Source organism: Pleurodeles waltl, chromosome 1_2, assembly GCF_031143425.1.
Source record: "Pleurodeles waltl isolate 20211129_DDA chromosome 1_2, aPleWal1.hap1.20221129, whole genome shotgun sequence".
Taxonomy (NCBI): Eukaryota; Metazoa; Chordata; class Amphibia; order Caudata; family Salamandridae; genus Pleurodeles; species Pleurodeles waltl.
Window position 1 is genome coordinate 693,721,277 of NC_090437.1, and position 21,072 is coordinate 693,742,348.

At 42.3% G+C, this 21,072-nt stretch overlaps 1 protein-coding gene across 5 annotated transcripts in view; it reads left to right on the forward strand.

Moving 5' to 3' along the window:
- The window catches only part of FHIP1A (FHF complex subunit HOOK interacting protein 1A), a 349,320-nt gene extending 328,543 nt beyond the window's left edge, over positions 1-20,777 (forward strand). For all 5 annotated transcript variants that reach the window (XM_069242647.1, XM_069242648.1, XM_069242650.1 and 2 more), the window contains 2 exons: positions 2,049-2,187; positions 19,431-20,777. In XM_069242647.1, the coding sequence (XP_069098748.1) occupies positions 2,049-2,187; positions 19,431-19,684 (393 nt within the window). In that variant the 3' untranslated portion in view covers positions 19,685-20,777. The remainder of the gene's footprint in view (positions 1-2,048; positions 2,188-19,430) is intronic.
- Positions 20,778-21,072: the final 295 nt, after the last annotated feature.

Consider the following 21,072-nt stretch of genomic DNA (forward strand, 5'->3'; position numbering starts at 1 on the left):
ATGCTTCCGTTCCTTAAAAGCCTTGGAAAGCATGGATGGCAATTGTTCTCCAAACAAGGTACGACCTTCAAACGGCAGTCTCAACAAGGCCGCCTTTTCCCCCGGATCAGCCTTCCAGGAACGCAACCAGAGGGACCTACGAGCCCCAATCAAAGACCCAGATGCCAGAGCCGAAGTACGGACCACATCCGAAGACACATCAGCCAACAATCTGGCCTGCTGCTCCATACCAGCCAGGAGCTCCGAACATTCCGCCCCTTCCTGTACAGCCACTGCCAGTTTATCAAAGTCTTGAACCAACGACTGTGACGCATAAGCAGAATAAATCCCTGCCCTCAGCGCCAGATTTTCCGCAGCAAAAGCCCTCTTAAGACCCGAATCCACTTTACGGTCAGTGGCATCCGTAGGCACACAATCCTCCGGATTGACTGCCGTTTTGCCAATCAGAGTAGCCAAAATAGAGTCCAGGCGTACTGAAGGAGGCAAAACCTCCTCACCCTCAAGTAAGTAAAGTTTCTGAAGGAATCGTGGAACCTGAGCCTTATCCACATCCTTCCACTCACGAAACACCATCTCCCTCACAGGTCCCTGAAAAGGCATGGCAAACTTTGAAGGTGTCTTATATTGAGGAAATAAATGAGAATCCGAGTCTGCAGGTTGAAACACTGGGAAACCCAAATTGTCCCGAACATGTGCCATCACTTCCCACATATCTTCTCTGGAAACATATTTCCCCCCAGATGACGTCGATGGGGCCTCATCCTCACTCTCCGATGAGGATTTCCTAGCTGCTACCGATGAATGCGCACATTTAGACTGACCAGTCCTGGCCACGCCTGCTTGTAGTGCCCTGGTCACCGCCACCTCAATCATATCCTGAACCTCCTCTCTGGACATGAAGGGAGTACCCCTGCTAGGCACCTGAGAGTTCTCAGGAGTAGTAATGCTAGCCTCACCCCCCTCCTCCTCCGAGGAAGAAGAGACAATCCTACGTCTCTTTGCTGGAACTTTAGGCATGGTAAACAAATAATCACTGACTTGAACCCCAAAAAACTACCCTCTATATAGGCACCTGGTCCTCCCCCCAATCAGTGCTCCACCAATCCCTAAAGAGGTCACCTATTTCATCAAAATACATAAAAACCACGGGCCGAACGCCCGTCCTACCTGAGAGCATCTCAGAGTTGAAGTCCCTCGGTTCCCCGCGGCTCCGCGGCGCTGAAACCCGGAAATCAACGTCCCAGCCACAGAGGGCCGGCTGACCCCGTCAGCCGGCCTCCAGGACACGCCTCTCGAGCAACCATGCTGCTCGTTCAAGACGCGACCCAGCCGTAGCACTCCTCGCGGAGCTCCGCGTCCCGAGGAGTGCCTCCATCGACGACCTCCAGGCCCCGCCGTGCAGGTAAGAAAGGGAAAGAAAACCGTCTAGCGTGGGCTAGACAAAAGAACAGGAGGGGATAAGGGTGGGGGGGGGTTTTGAAAGGGGAAGGGAGGGTCTAGAGGGGAGGCGGGAGGCCTCATTGGTTAAAAGGAAGGCGAGGGAGGGACGGGAGGTAATACCTCTTATCAAAGACTTTGTTTTTCCCCTGTACTTAGGACAGGTGCACAGAATTGTTTAAAAAAAAAAACAGCAGTATTCACATGACTGCTTAAATAATACTTATGCAGCTTGAATTGAGACCATTGCCAGTAATCCATGAACTCTGCTGGGCGCTGGTGTCATGAAGGCGCATCTGCAATACTGCTTGCATTTCTTGAGTTTGCCTAGAAGTGAAAGCAGAAGTATATACTCCAGGGCTCGGTTTTAAAACCCCATGTATCTCACTTTCAACTTTTGTATGTGCCTCTTATATTCTCGAGCCCCAGTTGGTTGACTAGCATTATGTGGGTTGAAATCTGTCTCACTTATGCACTGGTCGAAGTGGAAAGGAGCAAAATAGTTTATTCTTTTTAACAGCTCCTAGCTGCTGCAGAGGATGCTGAAGAACGTAATTATTTCAGACTACGGAAATAACCACCTATATCCACTTGTTGTGTTTCCCTTTTAGGTGCTGGCGTCTGTGAAAAATAAAATTGAGCAGTTTGCTTCAGTAGAAAAGGATTTCCCTAGACTACTTCTGCAAGCCCAGCAGCACTTACTGTCACGAGTAGATGTGTCCGAGGCCACCATCGAACTGCTGACCAAAGGTAAAGATTAACAGCAGAGTATACATCAGTGCATCGATTAACTAAGGATTCAAGGACGTGTAAACCACGTCATCTAAGATAAGACCCGAGGCAGTCAGGAAGCTGAAAGGCAGCGGCAGAGGTCTTTGTCACCAAATGTATTTTTCCAATGATACTGGGACTCTGCAAATGCATTACAAGAAAGGGCTCACTGGCCTTCAAAATATGCTTTTTGTAGAATATAAAAAATAAAACCAAAATGTAAGTCTCTCCTATTAAATACTTCCCATTTTATTTTGAATTGCTTCCACTTGAGAAACTTGAGAATGTAAAAATGCCTTGCTTTACTGTACTAAGATTTTCACAGGGTCTCGGCAGGAGTTAAACGGTTTCCAATGTATGTTTTATGTATAACGTGAATTTTCAGCTTGTCATAGCAGTGGTAACCATAGCAACTCTAAATCTAAAGGCGACCTGCGTCAGTCATTCCTTTCGGCTTTCCTCCTCTAGTTTTAATTATTATTATTATTCCTTCTGTTGAAGTCCTCTATCTACATTTTGTTATTTTTTCTAATCCGCTTGGGAAATTCTAAATGACTACATTCGGCTAATACTTTCAGTTTTTTCTCTGCGCACGCGGCGCGTGGGTAGTTCGGTGTGTGCTGTGTCAGTTACAAGACCGTGGGCCTTCTGCTTCTCAGGCAATGAGAGTTTCTGCGCATTGCGATTTTACAGCCCCACGTGTGCCTTTTGAGATGCGTCGGGATGTACTTGCACGCAAAATCACTGGAAGCTGCTGGCAGATGTGCGTGTGGCGAGAAACATGAGCATTAGCTGAAGGAGGGTCGGAATTTCTAATGTAAACAGCTTGAAAAGCAGGAAGGAAAGACGCAGTTTGAGCACCTGGACCAGCTTGCATTAGTTTACTTACTGTTAAGGCCATCCGTTCCAGAGTTGAGCACCAGCGTTTCCCTGCCTTCCACTCCCCCACTTAGGTACCTGAATTTATTGAAGCAGATGGAGACTGAAGTCTGGGAATGTACCTACGGCGGCAAGAAAGTAGGACAAGTTGGGATAATTTAACCAATGCTTGACCCAAAAATCCAAGTAGACCTCGCAGACAGTGGAACTGTCTGGAGTTTAGCAATGGTGACAGTGGCAACATATGTACGTCAACATCTACGGCAACGTCTTTCTAGCCTACTGCTAAAGGAACAAGGATTGTATCGACCTGTGTCTCTTGCAGTTTCCTTATCATTTGAACCTGGAGACTTCGATACATAGGGTTGCTGTATTCAAATTTGGAAGCAGTTACTCGTATGATTATTACTTTTTGAATGTTCTGCAGCCAGATATATAACAAAATGACTAGATAGGTTTTGTAAGGGGGTTCCTCTCTGTCACACATATGTTCTGAGGATCTTAGAATGCTCATGCGATTAGCTGTCCCACTTATTAGTTTGATTCTTTACCTCCTCTTCACCTCACACTGGGTTTCATACTATTCCACTTTACAATCTGTTCCAGGGTGAGACTGGCCTACAGTGAAATCTGGCAAGGCCAGAGAGGCGGTCTGACAGGTCATTGAGGGCCATATTTATACTTTTTGACGCAAAACTGCGCTGACGCAGTTTTGCGTCAAAAAATTTAACGCGGGCTAACCTAACCCCATTCCAACGCGCCAGCAGGGCGTCATATTTATGGAATGACGCTAGCCGGCGCTGCTGCCTGGTGAGCGTCAAAAAAACTGACGCGAACCGGGCAGCGCTGGCATAGGGAATAATGGGGGTTGTGCGTCAAAAAATGGTGCAAGTCAGGTTAGAGTCAAAAATGTTGACGCTAACCTGACTTGCATCATTTTATGACGCACAACCACCATGGAAATGACTCCTGTATTAGCAAAGACAGTAGTCATGCCCAACTGCCCAATGGCCATGTCCAGGGGACTCCTGTCCCTTGGGCATGGCCATTGGGCACAGTGGCATTTAGGGGGGCCCAAGTTAGGCCCCCCTATGCCACTTAAAAAATATAAAAAAAATACTTACCTCTACTTACCTGAGATGGGTCCCCACATCCATGGGTGTCCTCCAGGAGTGGGCGAGGGTGGCAGGGGGTGTCCCTGGGGGCATGGGAGGGCCCCTCTGGGCTCCTGCCGAGCCCACAGATCCCTTAACGCCTGCCCTGACCAGGCGTTAAAAAATGACGCAAATGCGGCTGCGCGTCATTTTTTAAGGCCAGCCCCCTCCTGTGCGTCATTTTTGCACAGGAGTTTAAATAAGGCGCAAATGCCTTAGAGTCATTTTTAGCGCGGAAACGCCTACCCTGCATCTCATTAACGCAAGGTAGGTGTCCACGATAAAAAATGACGCAAATTCCAAGAATTTTGACGCTAGACGGGTCTAGCGTCAAAGTATAAATATGGAGTTAGCTTTGCGTCGGATTTGCGTAAAAAAAATGACGCAAATCCGGCGCAAACAGAGTATAAATATGCCCCTGAATGTAGCTATTTTTATCGTTGTGGGCCTAGTTTACGAATGGATGCAGTCTCCCTTATCTTGAAAAATAACATCTCCCTGATATTACACTAAGCATTACCTGTAGCAAGCTCAAATGCAGGTATCCCCCTTTATCATGCAAAACACCTATACAGCATGTAAAAAGAGGAAGGTATCAACACCTTCCCCACCAGCTCAGACTCCAACTCATGATCATAGAGAGTGAACAGAAATGGCCGAGAAATGCACTCTTGCTAACACTTCTATTAGAGCGGAAGAAGGTGTGTGGTCCTCCTTGGGACAGTTCGCACAGAAGCACTAAGGTCATGTTGCGAAACGGCTGAGTGGGGCCTAGGTCTTCATCCAACCTTTGTGCAGCAAAAAAAGGCCTACAGCTTTGTTCTGTCCACCATTTTAAAGTCGAAGGACCGATCCACAAATGCTAAATTAAGGAGAGCCTCCTTTTTTTTTTAAAATCAGAAGACATATTTGAGCTCCGCCATATCTAGATCATGCGTGTCAACGTCTTTTTTAAAACCAAATTCTATATCAGTCAGAATACCTATTCTCTGGCCCAGACCTGCATTCTAAATATTAGTAAGAGGGCCTAGCTGGAAGCTTGACGCTGTAATGAGATATAGGTCGATAACATGAGGGAAATTATGATGAAATGGCCCAAAAATAACATGCATGTCCTTGGTAAGCAGTTGGACCCATAGATCTTCAATAACCTAATAAACATCCATTAGTATGCCTCCTTGTCCAGGGCTCTTATTCCCAATGCTTGCTAAGTTCTGATGGCTTTTGGGCCTTTCAGAGAGTAATCTGAAATTGTAATTTCTTCTTTTGTTTAGTACAACCTTCTTAGTTATTTACCCATCCTTATATAAATCATTAAAATGTGCAAGCCATCGGTCAGCGGGTACCACAACCTCAAGAGCATGATCTACTCAGTTATTGTATGCACAGACAGTAGCCTTTCTCCAAAACGTCTTCCCATCATGACCGATATACAGCTCCTGAAGTTCTGATCAAGCAAATCTCCTGCTATCCCTTTTTGCCTTACTTAGAGTTTCTACATAATGAAGTCTCTATGCTGGTGCTAGCATTTGATTTTTGCTGAAAAGTTATGGCTGCAGTGCAAAGACAACGTTCAGCTTTACTACACGCCGTTTTAAACCACTTAGGTTGCCTAGAGACATGCTCTTGTGATGAGTGGACCTTAGTGAATCTGAAATGCCGGTGCTTTCAGTGCAACGCAGTGTTCAAGGTCGTAGGGTTATAATCACTTTCAGGCCAGATTCGAACTTCAAAAGAATAGATAAATTCCATAAGACTATCGGAAACTAAGGGGTGATTAGTTTATTGAGGGTGTTCACTTCCCCACAGAAGTAAAGCATGCTTGCATATCTGAAGGGTAATTTCCAGAACAGCCATACACGTTATGAGAGATAATAAAATCTGTCGTCACTCAGAAACCAACCCTGTGATTTCCCCTAGGGCATCAGGATGAATGACAACAAATACTGTCTCGTAGGAACAAAACAGGATTTGGTACTTTACCTGTCTGTATTAAAGTTGTTCATAATAGCTATGCAGGGAGGGACCATATCTACCGAATTTAGGCCCATATTTATACTTTTTAAGCGCCACATTTGCGTCGTTTTTTGACGCAAAATCGATGCAAACTTACAAAATACAATTGTATTTTGTAAGTTTGCACCGCTTTTGCGTCAAAAAATTACGCAAATGTGGCGCTTAAAAAGTATAAATATGGGCCTAAATTCATTGTCCAGTCAATCCAAAAATCTGATTACTTAGCCAGATATGGAGGCAGGCCCCAGCCAAAATAATTACTGTAATAAGTAACAGTTTGACCCGCAACCCATCTGATAACCCCCGAACAATGCCCCAAAGTCGGAGGACTATCAGTGCAAGAGAGTGGCAAAGCAGGAGAGAGTTAGAGATACCCATATCATAAGGCCACTCACTGGGTGTCTCTTCACAGGGTGTGCCGCAGAGGCAATGTAAGACTGAAAACTATGCAGACTAAAGACCTCAGTGGCACTCCTTTCTTGTAATAGCATTACATGGATCAATTTAACTCAATATATCAACCTCAGTGTGCACAGATAGCGTACCAGTTACAATTCTAATTTGAGCACAAAGTGACTTTGCTCCTGAACCAGGATCTGGGGGCAAATCAGAATGAGGCCCTAACTCAGAAAGTCTCCACCATCATAGTACAAACTTGATGCAGTAAATTTCAGATCAGAGAATGTTATTCCTTTTTAACTGATTGCTTAAAGACCACCTTTGGCCTATGACATTTGTGTCCAGGAACTGTTGTCCAGACAGTGAGCCAGAGAACATCGTGCCACTTAGCCTTAGAAATATCTTTGCTAGATGATAGGCGGAAGGGAACAGTTTAGATAGTTGATTTACCACTATTCATCAGTGCCCTTCTTAGCAATGTGCTGTTTGTGACTGATTCTTCCAGTAATATATCCCCACCTGTTAATGCATGCAAGAATCCAAATACTCCAAACAATCCAGTTGTCTGCCCCAAACTTGTTTTCGTTGAGTTTTATACATTTAGAGAACACCAGAAAAACGTCATCCTTTTTCACAAAATTAATACTGAAAACAGGGTTATGCATAAACGTTGTTACTCCTTCTGGTCAGGCCTTCCAGTTCATTTTTGTTAATTGATCTTGGCAATCTGGTACAGGTTGTGGTACATTAATTCTTTTTTATACCTCCGCCTTTTTTCGCTCTTCAGGTATGAAACCAATGTATCCCTTTTTCATAACATTATTCTGAGGAATCACTTCACACCCTCCGGGGTAACTCTCTTTTTCTTAAAGATTGTGAGTGTCCTTCTTTATGTTTAATTTTTGTTTGTTTTATGTCATAACAACATGCAAAATAAGCAAGGGGCACTCCAGCCTTTTAGAGACTTACATTCCAGTCTTACATTCCCAAGGATAAGATTATATATATATATATTATTAAACAGTGTCTCTTTTATGTATGTGAGAAGGGGGAACATTCACTTAACCAAATGAGGATTGCAACAGTAAACATGGTGGGTGGCCAGATATGACTGACAACATTTAAACTATCAAAATCGTTCAACTCTTCGGTATGGACAGGACCCCAAATGTAACTTTACAACTGTTGCACAAATTTAGCTTGGTAGTTTACAGACGAGAGTCATTCAAAACATCAAATACCCTGTGGTGTTAACTCTGCTATTAACTCCCATTCAGCCTTTTCTCATCAATTTCCTCCTGCTTTACTACTTCTCCTAAACAAAGAATCTAGAAGCCCAGATTATCAGAGCACATATTCTTTTCCCTGATTAGTTGTAACAAACTTCCCTGAAAAGATCGGGCCTGCTCCTCGCCCCCGGCTAAAATGTATTTTTTCCTGTATTGTATGTGACCCCTGGTCAGTGTACAGGAGGATCTATATAATATTGTTTCTTGCTGCAGCATTCATTTTGATATTCCCCGCTTTTGCTGCTCTTTTTATCATTGTTATAAGAATCATATAATCACTGCCACATTTAATTTTTACTATTTCAAATTTCAGAATTTTCCTCCAGTTGAGTTAGATCTCTTAAGGATTTCCCTATGTAACTGCCCAGGATTTGGCTGTTTTCGCTACTTCGCGCCCCTTTTTTCTACTTCAATTACTTCCACATATATTTTCTTCCCAACTTTACTTCATCCTACCTTTACCTCATCGAGGTATCCTAACATTAACATGACCTTTATGTTGTACCATTTGCCTGTCCTACATTCACTTTTTTTTCTCTACACTTAAGCCTAAACTGTTGCTTAATGCCAACAGTGTCCTTAATCTTATTTCTAATTTGTTACGTCATCAATAATAGCCTTACCTGAGTTAAATTAGTTCAATATAGTAAAGTAATAATTCTAAACTTCGCCTGTTTATCATTGTTATTAGGTTAAAACTTTAACTATATTGTAATTCTAATGCTAACCCTAATGTTAATTTCATTTAAATAATTTAAATTAAGGTTTACAGTAGTGCTCACTCTAGTTCTAATTGTATTGAGATTACATTAAATTGTTATACCACTTAGATCAAAACCGTTTTACTTTATGAAATACATTATTCGGTTATCTTAATGCCATTCCTAAACGTGCCCTTGTTACTGATTTATTTTAAATTAAAATAAAGCAATATAATGAAAATGAGTTATATTATCCTAATGGAAAGACTAGCCTTAAATTCAAATGAATTTATCAATCGATTATAGTAATAATTAAATAAAGCAAATTCATATAAAGTATTTATTGGTGATTGGTTTAACCATAGTGCTAAATTATACTCAGACTTTATATAACTCAGTAAATGCATGCAAAGAAGTAATTGCAGGAAAAAAAATGTCAGGGGCAAAGTAAAGTTACACACAGCGCATAATGCTTTGGTGATTTAGCCATATGCTTTGTGTCATAGATTTACTTCCTTTTGACCCATAAAATTCATTGCCTCGGCATCAGTGACCAGCTGGTACAAGTTAGGTACTCACTTTTTGGTAATGTTCACCCCTCATCAGCCAGAGAAGGGGGTAGGGGGTTTCATGCTTCTCATGACACTGGATTCAAGCTAGCCTGGCTGATGAGGAGTGATACCCCAAAACTAGTCCCAGGATGCTTGTTTCCAGTCCAGGGAGGACCTGGCCTGGCAGTTTGGGTTGGACTGTTCCCATGGGGAGCAGGGTCAAGACTGATTTGCATATGGCTTGGTCCAAACTGGAATAGCATGGGCAGCAAAAAAACGATGGATTTAGTCCCAGATTTCTGTACTGGGGGTGAATGTTTGACATTGTTCAGCATTCCGTCCATCCCTTGTTATTTTAGCAGTTATCTGTTCCATTACATAATTTGGCTGCAGTTTCATTGCAAACCTTTAGGAGCTTGAGGCCTTCCCAATATGCAATATCAAGCTGTTTTGTGATGCTTAGTACTTTACTCAGATGCTCCATTGACATTGTGAATCCCACGTTCAGGTATTGGTGGGTATCTTGCTTCCTTCGATAGAGTGTAATGGCTTGTTTTTTTGTATTTTTAGGCTTCTTTAATAACACAGCATATTTTAAATGGCAGTTTATTGACATTGTATTGTTTTATTAGTAAAATGAATGCCAGTGCAGATTTTGTGGCCATTTCAACGGAAAACATGCTGTCTGTAAATTATAGTGTCCTACCACACCATGTTTTAGTCATATATTTGCAATATTGTACTCTAAAATGCACCCTTGACTACAAACTACACCTTTACCACTCTTCTGCTGAATGGGTGTAGCTCATTTGCGACGGTTGTTTTTTGTGGGAAGATTTGATCTTTCACAGTTCCTATGCCTTCAGTGATGAAACATTGATGGCAGCACCCCCACTCTAAAAACTGTTCCAGCTCCAATGATAAAAATACAAAGTAGAAAGACTATGCATGTATTTAAATACAAACTAAATACAGCTATTAAACTATAAAAACCAGAAGGTTGATTCCGCAAGCCAGCTTAAGCATAGGCGGTCTTGTTTTAAACCAGAAAGAGTCTCATAAATAATTTGGAACATCTGAACTGTGATATTCACAAACAGAGCTAGCATGGAAGCCTGCCCATGCCATAGTTTTAGAGACAAAAAAATGCATCTCTCCGGAAGGAATCTTCCAGAGTGTGTGCATTATGAAATTTACCTCCCATCAACTAAAACTGATAACTTCTATTTTTGAGAGTAGATTATGTGTTGCTGTATAAATGTCCATAATTAGTGGTGTTGTATGGTCAACTAGGTGAGCACCTCTAATATGATTATGTCCAGATGGAGGGCCCTGGTGTTTGGAGTATCAACAAATCAAGAGGGCTACAGTGGGCTGGCAGGGATGGCACTCTGAGTTGTTTGTGTACAAGAGGAATAATTTACATTTGAAAAACAGCAGGTCGTCGCCCTTGTCAAGTTTTTGGGCGTCCGATCTGAAATAGTTAATACTTCTTCAAAGGTTAATGCCGAATTGTCAATAACCACTTATACAGGTTTTCATATCTTAGAATATCATACGCCTCGGCACTGTACAGTGGTAAGAAGGAGGCATGTAGATGAACTCAGTTCCTTTGATTATCAATTATTATAGTTTGTTAGTATGGCTCATAATAGAAAAATTGGTGGTGCTGGAGATAGTAAATGCAGATGTGGTGTGGCAAGGTTTCGGGTGAACTAAAACTGAGTGTTGTGTTGTGCTCACTCCCCGGTCTCTGAGGTCTTGCCCACATGACAATATTTTGAAGACGTTGGGTAGTATTTTCTTGTTGATCCGTCAGAGTTGAGTGGGTGAAAAGCAAGTTTGCACTAAAAGACTGACCTCGGTCTGCTCTGCTCGACTCACACCTGTGGAGTAGTAAATATTTAACTCACTAAACCTTCTTCTCTTTTGTTATTGGTAACCAAGTCATTGACTAGCCATCGCCGGTGGGAGCTAATGCTTGTGCTGTTAATAGGCCACATTCCACTCATTTTCCCTGTCTGGTCCTGGGCTGATGAGGGTATAACGATGGTATAACGAGGTAGAAACATAGGAGGACTGAATACGACAAAATGTAATATTAGGCCTTGTAGGTATATGGAATGATAACACTTTAAAAAGAATAAACTGTGCTAAAAGGTAAAAGTGCGTGTGTCTACCAGCAGTGTGCTGCCAACAGTATATCTGCCGGTAATCACTGTTGGATGCCTCGCTGCTCTCACATCAGCACTCTTACTGCAAAGTCCAGTGACTGCATACTGACAAATATCACAAGTGTTGTGGCAGTGACAGTTAAGCATCTGTACACATCTCACTGGCTGCATCGGAGAATGACTATAAGGGAGCCTGTCTGCTGAAGCGAATAATCGTTGATGTCTGCTCCTCAAGGGAACACCCAGGCAGTGATTATTTAGCACAGGTCATTTACTAGCAGCACCACCTCAATGCTGTATGTTTTGTTCTTAACACAGCAGTTTAGGGATTGCCATGTGATTGAGATAAATAAGGTGATATTGTAAAAATTAAGATTCCAAACATTGAACCGAAACTAAAAGAAGCACAAAACCACACACTCTGTACACCTTTATGGGCTGCTGTGTCTTATATGCATGTTCAATCAACCATCCACAGCAATCATGTTGACTAAATAGCCACACGTCACCAATTCTTGAACTCCCACTCTCATTCCTTTTCCTATCCCACAGATTCTCGCAAACAAAAAGTACCTGCTCCTCACGTATGACAAGTTAAAATTCAGTAATCAACTTACCCTGACAAAAATATGGAATTCACAGTTTAGCCCACTTTATTACACCATTCTAAGTGCCACAATCCCCATGCAAACACTGCTGTGACACCACAACCTCACTCAAAGCAGGAACCTTGATTATCTTATTCTCACAGAAGAATGGCAGTCACTACACACAGACTGCATTGCGGCATGGGGCCCCAATGAATAATTAATAGCTGGAGAATAGGTAAAAGTACAGTAAATGGTAGGGTGTATAGCAGTCATCTTCAGTTCTCACCTAAAACTTACAAAGAACTTGGGAACTGTATAATTTTTATTGTCACTGAAACACCCATAAAGTTAATAAAAATCTGTGGGGACATAACAAATCCTATAGAATGGCTCTTGAGATCTTCTTCTCATGCCTCGAGTTCCCCTTAGTGAATTTCTCTGGGTTTTTGATTTTTGCCTAAGCACACATGACAATTAGGAGTGCATGTTGAGTGTGTCCTGTAACACAGAATGAAACGCAGTACTGGGCTCTCTAGTTTTAAGGGACATACCATGTTCACCTTCCTTTTCTGAGTATCTCTACTGTCAGTTCACCGGACTGTAAAAGACTGAGGCCCCTATTTATACCCTTTTAGCGCCGCATTTGCGTCATTTTCTGACGCAAAAGCAGCGCAAACTTACAAAATACAATTGTGTTTTGTAAGTTTGCGCTGCTTTTGCGTCAAAAAGTGGCGCAAATGCGGCGCTAAAAAAGTATAAATATGGGCCTGAAAGTTTCAGCAGCAGCAGATTTTAGTGACAGGACAGACCTTTTTACCTGTGCAGGAGAATCGCCCACTTGACTATCCTGTATTTTATGTGGTCTGTCACTCCCCAACAACCCTCTACTTCACTTCATCCACGTGGGACAATGGAGGCACATATGAATGCAGTTTATACATGTGCAGTAAGATGTGTGAGGAGCGAGTGTGCTGCATCTGACTGACTCAGGGAATCACAATAGGTTCCTAGGTTTCCCAGAGTGGTACGTAAGGTGGAGGTTAAAGAGAGACTTGGATGTCAATGTGCTTTGGAGGGCTCCTTCCCAGCATTCCTGAGGTCCTGTGTAGTGGACCAGACTCTAGGGAGTGGCAGATGGGAGGCAGAGCATTCTTTTAAAGTGAAGGGAAATCTCTTGCCTCATTGTTCCCTAGAAGTGTTACCCCAATGTGTTAAGTGATAATTAAACCGGGAAACTCTTCCTCTTTTGTGCCCTTGTTTTGGATCTCCCCTGCCAGGAGATTACAATTCTACCCCACTTTCTGCTGATATTATGAGAAATGATTATGGCAGTAGTAGTCTGGGATGAATATGCAAAAGGCAGGAACTGCCTGACAAGTGTTCCAGAGCTGGACCTGCGGAACACACAAACTTTGCTTGCACGTCTGCTATAAGCATAGGGCCACAGAAAGGTCAACGACTGTGCAAAGATTTCATTACCAACAATATTGGGTCTCACAGCAGTGGAGGCTAAGAAACTGTTCTGTGTGTCAGGATTGGATGTAAACTTGAAAATAATTCTGTAAATACCAGAACAAGAACTGCCACTAGCCTGCATTAGGGGAACAGGGTGACTAGTTGCTGGAGGTACCCTTGCGTGGGGAAACTGCTACCTAGAAATGGAGGACTGTGACAGAAAGAATTGAATCTGCACTCTGCAGCCCAGGGAGGGACCTGCCATGCCAGACCAGGTGGTAATGACTTCAGATCCTGGTGCCTCTACGGTATACTTAGAATCTAAAGTGTTTGTTAATGTGGAAACTCAACAGAAACTGCAAGGGTATCTTACAGTCTTCTCTGCAAAACACGTAGTGCCTTGTGACATCTTGATGTTAGAAATTAGTTATCACAGATGGCGGTCACAGCAACAGAACTAAAATGACTGAAGAAGCTTGGTTAACGAACTAAGATCATCCACCATGATTAACAGCAAAGTCTGTATTTTGTGTGCTTAAGACTGTGGCTTGAGGTGGGCTTTTTACTTGTTTGGACGGCAGATTTTTCTTTGGGCCAATGAGGATTTCCCTGACCATGATCAGGCCAAATGAAGGGCTGTCCCTCCTATTTTGCAGGCATTCACACTGCCCACTTGTTTGTAACCAGAGACGTGCACAGTGGAGAACACAGGGTTGTCAGCCAGAGCAAGAGTAATGCACCCTTACTCTAGAGGCAGCAACAAGATACCCAGCCTGCAGGGGATGTAGATGCTGAACGGATGAAAAGTACAACGTGAAGGGAAAATACTTTGCAGAGACCTTTTAGAAATAGCATGCCAATGCTTAATTTGTAAAATTGTATATGCCAGGGTGCAAGATATTTCTCAGAAAGCCACCACAGCTCACACCATCCACATCCTGCCAGCTCTGCCACATGCAGTTCCAGCACTACCTACTTAATCAAGTGTGACATTTTGGACTATTCCGGGCCAATTTAAGCATGTCATAGACGTATGAGTTTTGTATATCTAATCAGAGAATGTGGAACCATAAAACACAATGCTGATCTAAAAAAAAGAGACAGACAGACAATGCCACTATTTCGTAGACCTTTAGAAATAATGTTAGAAACAAGTGCCAGTGCCGAACACTAGCTCAACTTAAGAACTATGGCACACCCTACCAAACCACAAAAACATGCAAGGTATTGGGTTGGAAATAATAAGGGGGTCACTAGAATAATTTCAGCCTACAGGGGCAATGTGGCTTGCACTACGAAAATCTGTAACATGTCCAGAGAATCAGGCTGAAACTGGTCTTAGCTGTTTCTTGCTTATTAGAAGTAATAGGATCATTAGCAGTGTATCCCAAACGGAAGCCCTTTTACTTTTATATACAGTATTGCTTTGTTTGATAAAAGTAATTTATTTTATTTTATGATAAAGCACTGTCTGGACAAAGAATTATTGGCCGTTTTTATATGTTTTACTGAATTCTGAACTTCAGCCACTGACTTCCGCCCTTAGTAGAGGGCTGAAGGGGTGTCCACTTGATGCACAGTTTTGGACTTGGTAATAAAGTAAAGTCCTAGGACTCCAATTTTAAATGCCATGATTGTTACGGTCTGAGAATAGTAACCCCCTGTCGGTCCAGGGACTCCTTAAACAGTTCCAAAAATGTATTTTTTAAACCCCCTTGCTTAGTGTATTTTTATTCACCTTATTACTTAAATAAATACTAGTGACACAACTGTGTCGCTAAAATAAAGTTGCATTAAGGGACTTCAGTCAGTAGGCTAACTCCATGTTTCATTTCTGACCTCCTTACCATAGTCTTTTGCCAGCACTCAGCATCCCCACATACAACATAGGAGATAGGTGAAATAATAATTGGTGGGCCTGGCCATCTCTGAAGGGCCTTCCCCAGACTTTTTTTGCCTTTACCCTCCACGTTTTGCTGAATTTGCTTTTCTTGGGCTTAGGGCTCTATGTACTTTACGACTGCATACCAGTGCTAAAGTTCTTGTGCTCACTCCTCAAAACATGGTCAAATTGGCTTATACCCAATTGGTATATTTAATTTACTTGTAAGTCCCTTGTAGAGTGGTATACATATATCCAGAGCCTGTAAATGCTACCAGTGGACCTGCACCACTTATTTTGCCACCCACTTAAGTAGCACCTTAACACATGCCCCAGGTCTGCCCCTGCAGCTTGAATGCAGTTTTAAACTGCCATGTTGACTTTACATTAAAACTCCCTTGCCATGCCTTACACTCCCTTTTTAATTCACATGACACCCCTAAGGTTGTCCCTAACTATCCTATAGGGCAGAGTGTTGTGTAATTAAAACATTGGCACTTTTAGGTTTTACATGTCATGGTAGTGAAAAACTCCTACATTTGCTTTTCACTACTGTGAGGCCTACCCCTCCTATTGGATAACATGAGAGACTCCTTATTTCCTTTAATAAGCTGTAGTTTCCAGTTGGGAGCAGGTAGCTATGTCATGTTTGGTGTCTTTGGAATGTGGGCAATAAGCCCTAGTTAATGGTAAAGTCAGTTTTTTTTATCACAATTTTAAAAGTGTCACTTTTAGAAAATTGCAATTTTTCTGCCCTTAGCCCTTTTGTGCCTGTAGCCTGTCTTGGGTCATGTGACTTGTTGTAACTGTCAGACTTTGTGAATGCCTCCCAGACAGTCACACAGTAAGGGGATTAGGTGTGCCTCAGTGGTCCATCTGCTGGTAGGATGGGGGGGGGGGGCGGAGAAGTCAAGCACAACCCCAGGTGCAACTGAATAGCCTGTGCTCTGCCTTCACACAGAGGGCCTATTGAGCAAACATTGTCACTGAAGCCAGCTTGGAGCAAGAGCAGGGGAGGCATAAAATTCCATGCACATAAAAGCTGCTGTCTAGAAGCTACACCCACCTTTGAGAAGGAGGGCACCAGGGTATAAAAGGGGACCTCAGACTCCAAATCTTCATTACACTTCTGGACCTGTGGAGACTCTTCCAGGAAGAAGGACTGCTGTGCTGCTGGACTTCTGCCTTGTTGTCTTGCTACTCAGCTTCCTTCTGCCTGGCTACAAGGTGTGGATCTTCATCTGTCCCATGACTACCACAGTGACTCTCAACAGTTTGTTTACTGGCCTTCTGTTCAGAGCCACAGGGACACAAAAGGCTTCCTCCAACTTGAACCCCCACCTGGACCCAGTCTGAGTGAGTCCTGACTCTCCAAGTGGTGCCCCTTCAGTCCTAGGTCCACGGAATTGGGGTTGAAGGCGCCCAGATAGACAAAATCCAAAAGCGGAAACAGAAAAATGTTGGCTAAAAGCTGCTCTGAGGAGACAGGGAATAATCTGCTCGCAAATCTACCCAAGGTGCATTGCCAGTCAGATTGACTTTGCTGCTTCTCCCACTACGTTCTTCTCTGCAGTAGTACATTCTTTTCAGTGGTATCCAGTCTTGTGGTACTGTCTTTGGCTACAGCCCTCTGTCTTATCCTTCTGGAGATTTTTGACTTTCATTTTGAGACTTAGTCCGAACGTAGCAATCTTCACCGCAGCTTTGACCCAAGGCTATCTGAAGACAATACTCCCTCTTAGGATGCCTCCTGCAGCCCTGCCCTAGTGAACCTTTCCTTCTCAGAACATTTGTCCCAGAAATTATTCTAAGTTCAAAGGAAAGCATTGACCAGGCCCAATCCACTTCTCATATTTGATCCGCACTCCATCACAGTGAGCCTTTTGTACTTTGACTTGGCCTTGCGCAACTAGATGTCCCCTGTTGGCGCTTTGATCTTTTTAGGTGCTAGTTTTCACACAAAATATTTTAAATTCATAACTCTGGTTCTACTGATTGGATATTTTTTGTTTTGGTGTTAAATAATGTATTAACATTTACTCTGTTTTTCTAAATTGGTGTGGGATGTTTTTGGTATTGAGTTTTCACTGTATTGCTGTTTGTGTGCAGCAAAAATACTTTACACATTGCTTATCAGTTAATCCTGACTGGTTTTTGTGGCAAACTACCCAGGGTTAACCACATGTTAAGTGACTTTTTGTGGTTCACTTTGCCAGAGATTGAGGCTGTTACTTGACTAGGGCTCACACCCAAGTCAACTAACAACCAAATTTAAAACATTAATCGATAAGAGAAAAGATGCATATGTAAAGCACACCAAAAAAGGAAATGTAACATGTAGCCTCATAACGTTTGCAGGTGGACATAGACAACCAAGGGCCAGTCGCATGAAAGGATTGCACCAGGGTTTTCCCTTGCAACACAATCAGTCTGGCTATGCTCAAGCGCAAACCAAGTGTGTATTGTTTCCAGCACAGCCCACCAATCACAAGTCTCAGACACCGCTAAACTATGAGTCATTCAACTTTGTTACAGAATGTGTGGTAACAGCACCCACTTTAGTAATAGATGGGTTTGTGAAAATGTGTATTGACATAACCACTGACCCTGACTACTGACTACGTGTGCCAATGGAGCGATTCAATTTGTATTGTGCTACATATATGATTGTATTAAATGGGAGGATGAGGGGAGTAAAAATTAACATGATCCGAAATTGTATGGACTAGAAAGATAATTTGGTGTTGGTGCGAAGACAGGAGCCCAACTGAAATGGAAAACTAGACCAAAGGCTCTGTACTTTGCGTCCTCCCCAGTCTTGAAGGGTATGTGCATGGGAAGCAGGAAGAAATAAGTTGGTTGTACAGTATGGGTGTCTGAGATACAGTGGGTAATGCTGGAGGCTGTACTGCTAGGAGCTATGATTGTGTTTCACAATGAGAAATATAAGGAAGTGATCCTGATATTTTGGCTTTATGAGAATGTGGTTACGTTTTGTTTCAGCGAGAGTAGTGCAGAGAAAAAGCCCAGGCAGGAAAAGTCATAGTAACAGAAATGAGTAAAACGGTCAAATGAACTGTGGAGATTGTAGATAGATGGGAAATGGGCTAGAGTTAGGTAGTTAGACAGCCTGTGGGATATGGCAGGCAATCAGTTTGGAATGCTGCTCTTCTACATAACTGTACAATGATGTTTGAAGAAAGGCTAAATGTGTGAAAACTAACTTTGGCTCTAAGGATTGGCCAATAAAGTGAGCAGATGAGACTGGCCCATTACCAAGCGCAGTCTGCATGGTAGTAAAATGGAAAACCGGATAAATGTGATGTTGAACTACAAATATAAATACATATCAGGCTATAGATGTTGCTATTAACGTTTCCCAGCTTTTCAAGCTCTGGTTACGATACAGCTTGTCTGTAGCAATGCTGGCCTTTGAGTAAATCTGAATTTTGGCTTACAGTGGTCGGGAAACCATGTGGCAGACTTAAACAAGATCAGAGGAACATGATCACAGTACGTTCACGCTGACTTCACCGCAAAGCTTGTTCAGAAATAAGAGCAAATTCAAGAACAGCGATTTATACTCACCAGGCTTTTTAATGAGCTCCTGGCAAAAACTAAACCCGACTCTGGTTTATGCTGTCCTCTAGTCCACATTTTGAAAGGCAGATCATGCCTATCTTTTAGCCAGCACATCCAGATTTCTTTGCCAAAGGCTTTGAAGACCAGAGTCCCTTTTATCGTATGGTTAATTACGTCTCCTCTACCTATGTCTCTCTAGTTTAAACTACTGGTAAAATTTCTCAGTCGGGTGAGGGCTCACTGCAGAGATCTCTGTTCAACCAGGCTGTTATGCTTAGTAACAGTGACACAACATTGTAGGAGAGGTGAGAAGGGTAGGACTTTGCTTCTAAAATTTTCATTGCAAGAGTATGGTCCTTCAAGGGTGTAGATGCAGTGTGTTGGGTTTTGCAGAATGTTCTTTCAGATTACTTGCAACACAGTTATTATTTTAAATATGAGGCGTGGCCTATCACCCTTGGAAAAACCCCTACAGAAGAAATCCACCAAAATCTAAAACGTAAGCGAAAAATATTTGCACATCTAAGCAATATTTTTTTTTGTTTTTCAGATAAAATAAACCTCAGGGGTGAAGCAGGCCATGCACTGAACGTTCAAGAAACATCTCAAAACGCACTTCAGCCTCAGTTGAGTAGCAAAACGAAAAAAGCCATCCCTCTGCCCAGCGTACCTTCCCATGTGAGGACCGCCATTCTTGGGGCTGTACTTTTCCCCGAATTTTTAAAGGAACTTGCAGCTCTTGCCCAGGAGCATTCCATTCTATGTTGCAAAGTGTGGAGCAACTTTGAAGATACAACTTGTTAACAGATCTTTTTATAGATTAAAAAACTTTTTTTTTTTTTTTAAACAGAGCTGCTTTTATATATAGATGCAATAGTTTCATACCATATGTCCTGTAATACTTGACAAAGATAAATATATTTAGCTGTGGGTACAGTTTATTGGGTCTCCTATTTATCAGCTATGCAAATGTCGGTTTATTTTTGCAAAATCTTCTTCCAAGGTTTTTATTTTATTTTGTATTTTCAACCGTTGCATTTAAAGCATAATGACAAATTTTACTGTGGGGTTATGAACTCTGACCAGCACTATTATTTTTATTATTATTTTTTTTTTAAAGAAAGGTTCTGCAGTTTGTTTTAAGACAAGACAGTGTACCTTTTAGCAGGTTTTTTTCTTCAAAAAAGTAGATGAGAATTTCCGAGTGCAGGTAGATGTGAAATGCAACTCGCGTGAAACATGCACAACGTTTTCACAATTGCCATTTGCACAAGCACGGCAAATCCATGGCGTTCACTCTTCTGGAACTTTTACATCCCTCTCTTGCCTTTTGTTACTTGGGCCAAGGAGAGACTCCTGGCCTCTTAGTTCCACACTGACGGAACAGTTGCTTTCTGCAACCAGTGCACTAAACCTTATTTATTGCCTTAGAGAAAATGTACCAGCTGCCAGAGGTATCAACTCACACCAGGAAGTGGGCAAAACATGCAGGATGTATGCATGACACTGCTCTTTACAGGTCTTTTAATGTGCACAACTACCTAACCACAGAATTAAGCCTTACTAGGTAGACTTTGCACAGTGTAAAATATTTGACAAAACTGGATTTAGTGTGTATATTTGTTACTTACGAATCCTTAAAGGTTTATTTTCAGTGGTTTTTAAAAGGTACATATCATTTTTATTGTAGTGATGTTTCTGAAATGGGGTAACAGCCCTTCTATGCTGTTTTAATGTCACACTGGTGGAGGGTAAATTGAATTTAATGTTGAAAACACTGGTTATTTATAATTAGGACGCGTATTTTTGACTGACTTTTTGCGTGTGATAAAACGTTCTGGTATTATATTATTTGCAGTGGAACATGTGAGGTGGGGTGATTAAAAACTGAAAACTTCTCTGGCCACTGGTGACTTCATTTTGGGGGAAATTCTGCTTTTGGGTCAGTCGGCCGGGAAAAAGATTGCAGCATTAAAGACGTGTTTATAATTGCGAAATGGGATGCCTGACGATCTCATATGTTACCTCTGTTGTTCATATGTAAAGGAAAGGCTATTAAGATCCCTACCACTAGTGATGGATGACCATTTTTGACAGTGTTCAAAGTGGCGAAAACTACTTATTTCAAACTTTCAGGATGGATCATGGCTAAAAACAAAAACATCCCAATATGCTCCACAGGCAAGGTAGGG